This window comes from Epinephelus fuscoguttatus, linkage group LG14 (genome assembly GCF_011397635.1).
Source record: "Epinephelus fuscoguttatus linkage group LG14, E.fuscoguttatus.final_Chr_v1".
NCBI lineage: Eukaryota > Metazoa > Chordata > Actinopteri > Perciformes > Serranidae > Epinephelus > Epinephelus fuscoguttatus.
Window position 1 is genome coordinate 15,139,234 of NC_064765.1, and position 10,363 is coordinate 15,149,596.

The 10,363-nt window shown below is 41.3% G+C and overlaps 1 protein-coding gene across 1 annotated transcript; it reads left to right on the forward strand.

The window, feature by feature from the left end:
- The first annotated feature begins 1,547 nt into the window (after positions 1–1,547).
- sumo3a (small ubiquitin like modifier 3a) lies at positions 1,548–5,863 on the forward strand. The gene is made up of 4 exons (XM_049596366.1): positions 1,548–1,705; positions 2,583–2,711; positions 2,878–2,949; positions 3,177–5,863. Exons 1-4 carry the CDS (start codon positions 1,685–1,687, stop codon positions 3,237–3,239), a joined length of 285 nt encoding a protein of 94 aa, XP_049452323.1. The 5' UTR covers positions 1,548–1,684; the 3' UTR covers positions 3,240–5,863.
- Positions 5,864–10,363: the final 4,500 nt, after the last annotated feature.

Consider the following 10,363-nt stretch of genomic DNA (forward strand, 5'->3'; position numbering starts at 1 on the left):
AAGTGGAGCTGCTGCCCCTTTGGTCAAAAGGGATCAGTTGAAGCGGTTTGGGCATCTGATCAGGATGCTTCCGTTAGAAGTGCTTCAGGCACATCTCACCGGTAGAAGGCCCCAGGGCAGACCCAGAACACGCTGGAGGGATTATATATCTTGTCTGGCCTGGGAATGCCTTGGGGTCCCCCAGGAGGAGCTGGAAAGTGTTGCTGGGGAGAGGGACGTCTGGGGTGCTTTGCTTGGCCTGCTGCCCTCGCGATCCGGCTTTGGATAAGTGGTTGAAAATGGATGGATGGATTGACTTTTAATATAAATTAGGTTCCAGGGACCTTGTTTATCCAAAAAAAGTTCCAGGGGTGGATCCCCCTGACCCCCAACAGAGGTCCAGGGTGAGCCCTAAATGTCCTCAAATCTTAAGGTGCTTTCAGACTTAGAGTCGTCTTGCTTTGGTCTGAATCAGGGACTAATTTTGTTACAAAGTTGCATAATTGCCTAGAGTTGGTTCGTGTTCTCACGGCAGCATTTACAAGAATTTCCATGTGGGAAAAATCCAGGAAGTAAACAAAACATTGAAGAATTGAAGAAGAATGAAGAACACTTTCTAATGTCACAATGGAGCGACAACTACGCAGGTTGATTTTAGCGCTGCTCATCGTGGACTATATTGCTGTCATTGTTCATTTTAGTCAAACCATACAGTTTGAAAACGAGGCGTGGCTCCAACTAGAAAACAATGTTTTGATGCATTGGATGTGCTGAATGTGCATATTAAGGCAGTACAGGAGGAGGTGCACATTAATAATCCTCCAGGACTGTAACACGCTCATGTTTAACCCAAACAATGTGTCATGTGACTGCAGTTGGTTCAGATCAAGGTCGGAACATATTCTCACCACAAACAAACCGCACCAGAGTTTGTTTGTAACCAGACCAAGACCACCTCTTCAAGAAGGTCTCAGTCTGGTTGTTTTGGTGCACATCTGATTGCATTTGCTGTGTTCACACCTGCCCAAACGAACCACACTTAGGGTGCAAATGTACTTGAGTTTGACTGAACTGAACCAAACAGGGCAGGTGTGAAAGCACCCTTAGAAACGCCCCTGGCCACCTGTCATTTTGCAAAAGTGGCCACCTCATGCAAAGCAAGTTAAGTATCCCTGGCTTAGTCTTTTGCCATGTACTTTTGTGCCTTGTATTTATTCTCAATTCAAGACCTGTTAAAAAGCACAGTCGGTTACATGTAACAGGAATTTAAGCAGTTGCCTGTGCTTAAGAAAAAAAATTGCATGTCAAACACTGTTTTTGCACTAGAAAATTGAAATAGAACAATGCTGTACATGTTAGTCACACATTGTCACATTTGGGGTTTTTTTTGTCGTGACTTCATTTAACATTATTTATAGACATTTGTGACTTTTTAAAACAAATATAAACACATGCTTTGTCCCGGCATTGCCTTGGTAGGCTCTTCAGCTCGCGTGCTCGCGTATTTTGCATAGGTGCGCGCTCCCGCGTCCGCGCTCCCGCTGTTTAATAACGTGGTCTCCTCAGGTCCAATCATATATTTGTAACGGCGGTCCAAAGCGCGCACCCGTCAGCGGAGCAGAGGAGAGGACAGAAGGCGGCAGAAAGACAAATAACGCTCAATTAACCGATTTTCCTGAAGCCCCGCACACAAAATACAGCCAGGATGTCAGAGGAAAAGCCAAAGGTAAGATTTAAACCTTTTAAAAGCTGTGGATTTGTAGCGATGGCTCAGTCGAGCTCCTGCCAAACCATTTCTCAGATGTGCAATCTAAAATGGCCTGGTTTGCACGTTTCTCTGAATCGGCGCAGTGTTTGTTTCGCAAATGAATGAGCGCCCGCACATCCTTATTTACATTTATATGCTCCTACACATCACCCTGTAGATGGAAATATGAGATACACTCTCCTATTAGACATAGTCTCGAAGATTGGGAGCAGAAACGTCCATTACACCATGATTGTCATTTGCGGATTTTTTTCTTTGTCGAAACGGGACCACGTTAACGTTGTGTCCGCAACGCCGCAAATGCCGCAACTGCTGCAGCGACAAAAGAGCGCTAATGGAGGTGACGCACGAATATAAAAACTACAGTAGCCGTGTTTTTATTGTTGTTTTCCAATATACCGGTGCTTGTTGTGCCCCAGTACAACAAAACAAAACAGCTAGCAGCGTTAGCCGGCAGCTATACCCAGCATCAGTCTCAAAGGGCAGCCGTGCCAGCTAGCTAGCCCGGAGCTAATCATGCTAACGTTAGCATCTGTGGTTGAAGCAACATATTGAGACCTGACTGCGTTATTCTGCTCAATGTAAGTTTGTTTTGGCTAAAATATCTACACAGCACTGTTACCATTAATTCACCACACATCGCATTTACATTGAAATGTCTTTTAAAGTTGCAGCTAATGTAATAGGTGGCTTGCAGTCTGGTAGCTTAGCTAGCATTAGCTTTCTAACAGTGCACTGTTTATACAGTAGGTCTGTGACTGTAGTGTACTGTCTGTGCTCTCTGTCACCTGCACTCTGCTGGCTTACCTGATGTCAAACCCCTTTGTCTCTGCAGGAGGGAGTGAAGACCGAGAACGATCACATCAACCTAAAGGTTGCAGGGCAAGATGGGTCGGTGGTCCAGTTCAAAATCAAAAGACACACACCGCTCAGCAAACTAATGAAGGCGTACTGTGAACGACAGGTGAGCTGAAAGCCCAAATAACTGCTTTTACCTTTCCTCCTCTCCAGAAGCATACAATTATTTGGGATTTTCTGTAACACCACAGTCAACCTTCCTATTAGTTGCACACTTCACCTTGTAAGTGATGCATGGATTCATCCTTGTGTCTGTTGTGTTGCTCCTGCAGGGTCTCGCAATAAGGCAGATCAGGTTCAGGTTTGATGGCCAGCCTATCAATGAGACGGATACACCTGCACAGGTAAGATACAATGCTTTGTCCCCCATTATATTCTCTTAAAACCATAGGGAAATTATCTTTCTACACACCATAGAGCAGCCTGTCACAATTTGAGGGACGATTATGTAACATAGGCTGCACACTGCAGGCATTCAATGTCTGTCAGGTCTTATATTTCCATATGTGCATTATTTTACCTGTCCAGTTATTGTTTATATCCACTAACTTGAACCTTCTGCTCCTCTCAGCTGGAGATGGAAGATGAAGACACCATAGATGTTTTCCAGCAGCAGACAGGCGGGCACTGCTAAGCCCTCACCACCTCATCGACGGCCACCTTCAGACCACGCCCTCAGCCACCTTCACTGTCCTTCCCCTCCCCATCGCTCCTCTCAGCCTGTTATTGTTATTATTATTATTATTATTATTATTAATATTATTATTATTTCTTCAGTTTAAAGATGTCTGTCATGGTTTTCTCGTCAGGTGTGTCGGGGGAGGGGGCTCCTCAGCTGTTTATGTACTGTCTCAGCCAGGATTGAACTTTTGTGCGTGTCAACAGTCACTCCGCCAGCCAATCAGGACAACATTTCCGTCTGGCACCGCAGGCAGTGATTGGACCAACAGCGCGTCACAGCTGTTCCTGGTTTGTCAGTGCTTCTCATTCACTCTCCAGTGAAAGCTTAGTATCCAGTAGTTTGTCACGGTTTTCATCCATCAGGGGTCGAATGCGAAGGCTCTGCAAGTTTTTGTACAGGGGTCACAGTCAGTTGGGCATGAAAATGTTTTGAAGTGGAAGCACGATCTGAACTTAATACACACCCGCCTTCCATTTCACTTCGCTTTCGTGTTTGTTTTGTTTTTCTTGTCTGAACAGTGACTCCTGTTCTTCTGTCAAAAAAGTATTTTAATTCTCTCTGCATTTTAGGTGCTTTTGCTAAAGAGTTCTGCAATGTTTTTGTATTTTTTTGATTTTTTTTTTTTCTTAAGAATTAACACCCAGGGGGCTTGTTGATTTGTTTTTCTGTACAGAAGTATCAGAGTGGATGTTAGATAAAAGTTGTGGGGCTTGGACCAATACTCCAAAGACCGAACTTCTATTTCATATTTGATGTACTTGGATCACTCTAAAACTGCAAGGTCAAAACTGTCACATTTTAAGGGAGTTTGTATTTCATTAATGTTATTTGCTTCCTCTTTGACTTCTACTAATAGAGAGGTTCTCTGTGGGTATGCGTGGTACAGACTATTATTCGCTCATACAGACAAATGCCTGTTCGGGGGAGGGAAATTTAATTCATCCTTTGTTGGAGTTGGTTGGGTTCTGGCTGTGTAAGGGTAGTTTGACGTGGAAGATATAACTTTTTGTTTTCTATCCCTATTTGCGATAAAGTGGCCAGTGGCCTGTCCCTATGGTGTTCTTACAAGCGGCTCTGCTTGTGGGTTTTACATTTTGGGGGGTGAACGTAGAGGGTGGGCTGCAGGTGTGGATAACTGGAAGGTGGTTCCATAACACTGTTTTGGGATCAGCTGTCTCATCTCTGTATTGTCCTTGCGAGTGTAGGCTGATGGGACAGCTGATTCTAGACGTGTGTTGAATTGGAGCAGCTTCCAGTTTGAGCAAAGATACCCAATGTGAGTCAGTATGTTTTTGTTAACACAACTTGAAGACACTTTTCACCGCTGTGTCAACTGTCGAGCTGTTTTCTCGTGTATAAAGAGCAGGTCATTTGTTCAAAACCCCGACTTCAGTGATGCAAACAGCGGCGGTATGTTAAGTGGTGATGAGTGTCTCCCAATATTTAACAGTTCGGAGAAGGATGCATGCAGTTTGCTGCATATCGGGAGGGCAGGGAGGCCAACCAATGGAGTTTGGGAGATAAGTGTTCTGTACCCACAGGGCCCCGTTCTTCGTACGCAGAAAACCAAGTTGGCTTGGTTTGATTGTTGATGGTCTGACATGAGCTTGGATTTTCAGTTCAGTCTGGATAAAAATGCAAGAGCTGTTGGAGCGCGTAGTCCTCGCGCTCAAAACCTGTGAAACTGCAAGCTCATTCAGAGTGAGTTGGATCATGACAACACTTTTCAGTTACCTGATTTTAATTTCATTTTCAGATGAGGCTTTCCTTCCTTAAGAGTCACTATTGGTTCATGTTGTTGTAACTGAACAGGGGAGTAGTCATACAAAACAAAAAATAAAACCAACACATTAAAAAACACAAAAAAACCCTTTAATTTGGCTCAGTATGAACCCCACTGTTATTTTGACAGTTGCAATATTAATTCTTGCATTATACCGTATTTACAATGATGCAACACAAGCTCCAGTTGCAAGTAATCTTTAAAATGTTTCCATAAGCTTAAGTGTAGTTTGCCCAGCCACATTAGAAAGGTTAATTTTAAACGGTAATTAGTTAACGACATGTTCAGCTCTATATTTGTATGTGTTCTACTTAAAAGTTAATCCCAACAGTTTAACAGTTTTAATTGAATATTTATCATGAGTGTTTGAAAGAGCTTCACTGTACTGCTTTTGCTGTTTGAATTAATACTGTCCTCTCTGGCTCAAATCAATCTAAAAATAAACTTTATTTAAGGATCCCCAACTCTCATCCTTCCCACAGTCATTCATCAATAAGCATTAAAACTCTTGAGGACGTGCCTCTGCACAAGCCAAGTCACAAGTAGCGATCCGGTTTTAGCTTTGCTGATTCACAAAATAAGAGCACAGTTTTTCAACACAGCCTTCCACTTGCACTTGAAGAACCGAGATAGCGGGCAAGGATCTTTTGAGCTGGCTAACATTCGAGGTAAGCCATGTAAATGTATGAAGAACGGGGCCCACGTCTTGTCATGTTATTTGTTTCTCTACTGATTTGTACATTATTTGTGGTCTTTTACTACTGTATACAATAAATATAGTTTGGTACTCAGATTTGCCGTTGTGTGCATCATTTTGTATTCAAGAACTCATTTCCTCACTAGTTGACTCATTTACAGTGAAGAAAACACTCAGTCAAAATTGAGCACAATTTAATTTGTAAGTTTGAACATTGTCCAAAAACGTTATTCATCAAACCATATTTTATTCAGGGAAAACTGACTGAGCATGAAGCCCTTTTACAGCAATGCCCTGTGTTCACATTCAGTGGGCCAGATGGGTACAAGTCTTCAACAGTAACTGCAATAAAGTGATGAAACAAAGACTAAAAATAACTTGCAGCAATGTCTATCAAGGATTATAAATGACAGTAAAAAGACAAAAAAGTTATTTAACTAGAATAGAGTCTGCCGTAAAGGACAGATACATAGGCTAACAACAGCAACAATAAAACAGTAAAATGTAGAAAATCATGTCAACTAACCAAAGCAGCAACACTGTAGAACAAACATATCATCAAGCACACACTTGAAACAATCTAACAATACATACCTGTCTTGTTTAAATACCTCTTGTAATTTGTTCGATCTGTTTGGTGCGAAGAAACAAAAAGCTAATTTACCAAACTTCGAACTAATCTGAGGAATTTCAAAGGATAACAATTCCTGTGAGCGTGTGTGGTGAGCAGTGGATTTGATTTTATAAAGACATAAGACCTTTAAAAACAAAAATGAGACAATGTTTTACCTACCAAATTGTATTTTAAAGGCCACTGAAATAGGCAAATTGGAGCTCTGCATTGGCTTTGCGCACAGTGCATTATGAACATTGCACATTATCCTACAAAACATGACAACACCTCAGTAATAACAATAATAACTTTGTTTGTAGAGCATTTTTCAAAGAAAATACAGAACAAAAGTGATACTAATAAGACACAAGCATATATGTCACCAACATACAGTATACACTCAAACACATATATACCTGTAAGGATACATGTACACATGGCTGCAAATACACACACTCCCATACACACAGTAAGCCTATCAAGCGTCAGGAAAGGCCAATCTGTAAAAGTAAGGGTTCAGATGAGATTTAAAGGCGTGAACAGAGTCAGCTGATCTGATGCTCAGTGCGAGGCTGTTCCAAAGCGGAGGAGCAAGAATGGAAAAGGCTTGATCACCCTTTGTCTTCAACCTGGACTCCGGAACAGTTAGAAGACCCAGACTAGAGGACCCAAGGGGCCTGTTTAGATGATATGGTGTGAGAAGCTCAGTTATATACTCCGGTGCCAGATCGTTGAGAGCCTTGTAGGTGATTAAAACTTGAAATGAATTCTATAAGAGACTGGAAACCCCAAAATGGGTGTCAAAATGGTAGCAACATAGCATTGACTAGTCGAATAATTGTGCACATCTCTAATTTAATTGCTATACAGCTATCCCTTGGGATTCTTCTAGGATGCTTAACGGGGTAAAAATTGTCTGTCCTCTAAAAACATTGATTCCATTTTCCGATTCAGTTTTATGTCAAATGTGTAGCTGCAACAGAGAGAGTAATTTGTCATCTTATTTTAGCAGTGACATCACTGTTTCCTGTAGTCTTTTAACAGCCAATCAAAGTGCTGGATGCAAAGTGCTGCACAAAGAAGACAATTGATTTTATAAATTTTTTAAGAAAGGATGGTAAAAAGAGCAGCACCCATCAGTGCCACAGAGTTTATAGCCTGATCCAGCTTGCAATGCCTGTCTCTCTGTCTTGTTTATTACTACGACACCTTTGCAAATCTTGCAGATAGAGACTCCTGTACATGTGTGAAGGCACAGCTGAACCTGTGACATTTGGTCATGTGACGTACGGGTCAACCATTTGACCTCACTGCTGCCTGGTATACTGTACATGTATACTGTCACTTTGCAAGACAGGGTTTGAGTTCCCACTGAGGCCCTGTCTGCTAAAAATGTAGCGCTGCGGATGGAAACGCCATGTGTGTCTTGAAGGACATAGACAGCTAGGTGGTGCCAGTGAACTATTATGGTGTCACGTCTGTCTGTTTTGGTTTCAGTCAATGATAAATCAACCTCAAACATCACACATTTGTCCAAATATATATTAAAAATATCTGAAATGCAGAGACACAAGAAACTACAAAGAGCAAAAAGAGTTCTGTGGAAAATTACAGCATGGCTAGGGAAAAAACAAAAGTTAAAATAACATTTCCACAGTGGCCCTGAAACATAAACGTATCCAGACTTCCCTCAGAGACAACGGATCACTAATCTTCATGAGGCAGGCTAAATAAAGACATGTCGATATATTTAGTATGTTATTTAGGCATTATCTCATACAGCGGATTCATTTCCAGATCGTCCTTTATCAGCTGACACTGATTGATTTACAGCCTCAGATCTCATCTCACTCACTGACTGAATGGTCGCATTCAACACAGCTGCAGCAGCGATAAGACCAACAGCAGCAGATGATGACTCAAACCAGGAATAAGGAAAAGCGTGAGCACGAGTGGACAATCATTCACTTTTCTGCATCCAAACACTGAAACTCATACACATGCCGTGCCTGAAAGGAAGAAAGATTAATGAATGGATAGAGGAAGGAGATATCTTGCATCCTGATCTGAGTGTGCAGTCTATGCTCTTAATGTGGAAGAGAAGAAGAGAGACAACGTGCATTTGCCTTGTAAATGTGCTGGTCGGTGGATGAGAGGATTCAGAGAGATCTGACACAGGCTGAGATGCCGACGTCTTTCAAAACAGACTGGTTTTTTACATGAGAGCTCAACAAACCAGAGTCAAACAGACTTTGTAGTGGTTGTTGGGAAGCCATGGATCATCAAAAGGAAATATTTACAAGTCAAATTTCCTGTGATTCACCCAATTCAATCAGGTTAAATTATGCCAGAAAAGTATTTGCACATTTTATGTGACCCATGCTCCACTGTTGCAGTACTCAAGATCAGTCTCAAGACATCTTTTAGGAGGTCTTGACTGCATGTCTATTTGTCTTGTATCGGTGTGAGGCAAAAAGGAGTCAGAATGATATGTCAAGACCAGTCAATAAGACCGCAGCCATGGGAAACTGCCTGTACAAAAAAGAGTGTTGAACAGAGATGGTTAAGTTGATTTGCACTGCCTTTTGATTTCCGCAAGACATTTCTCATGACACACTGATACACACACACACACACACACATATATATACAATATGGCATTAAAAGAGGCAAATGAAGTGGAAGACTCTGGAAATCAACTGAGGGAGACCCTCATTTTCAATGATGCCAAGCATGAACAAAGACATTAAAACAATCACTACGCAAACAAAGAACCATCATACGTATCAATGAAATCACACAAAGCAACAAACAACAATCGCAATAAATGATCGCTAAAAGTAGAAAGACAGGATGACGAACATACTAAAGTGTAGATGTATAGTTAAAAGCATCAAGCAAGATCAGAAATAAGGCATTTAAACAGCCATAAAGGTGGCAGAGTGTCCAAGTTTAAGGTCTTTTGCAGATTATTCCATGGATAAGGAGCACTGTAAGAGAATGACATTCGTACTAGTTAAGGGAGTGTGAAGCTACAACCTATTCTGTGATAGGTTATTATATAAATGTGGATGTTTCAGATCAATTTTAAGATTGTCTATAGTTTGCAAGGGTGTAATTTCATCACTGGTAGGGACACATATTAGGTGTGGGGTCTGGGGGTCCTTCCCTAAGACATGTCAAGAGTGTCAAACACTTTATTTCCTGCATTCTGGGGAACTTTATGCGCCAGTTTATGGTAGAAATGTGTTTATTTATGTAAAGGAAATCACAAAATCCAAGTGACAGGTGACAAAATACAAAATATAATAGAATGAAATGGAGTAAGGCTCTCAAGAATTTTGTATAGCTTTCAAATATTTGATACATGAGTTCATTTTAAAGATACAAAACGACTGGCCAGCTCAGTACAGTGCAGGCAGGCAGTACAAAAATGCATCCAAGGCACTTTGACTGGAGCTGAAATTTTTTTTTATTAATACAGAGATAACCAAAGTGTTTCAACTAGAGAGTCTTCATCAGAGCGTTTTACCGGCCAGTCCTTTTTTATCCTTAAGTGGCATCCTTGAAGAGCACCTGATTCTTTAACAACTAACCTCACGGGGCCTTAACCCAGTGCAGCACTCCCCATTTTCCCTCATGAATTCATTTTAATTCATTTTAAAATGACTAAAATTTAAAGGTCATATGTATTAGGTCATAAGATTTCTGCTCACTTTTCAAAAGTTGATGCACATTCAGAACATATCTCACTGTTCTCTGAGAGGTCAAAAATAAAGTTGAAGCGAAAATAAAGTGGAAACATTATGAGAATAAAGTCCTAATGTAATGAGAATGGAGTCGAAATGTTTCAGGAGTAGAGCCTGCTGCTGCATTACATTATAGCTCTGCTGGTTTCGTGTCCTTCTAGACCATCTGACAGACATGTCTGAATGAGACAAAGTTTAAGGGACTTTGCACTGCTCTTCATCGAAGCTTCAATA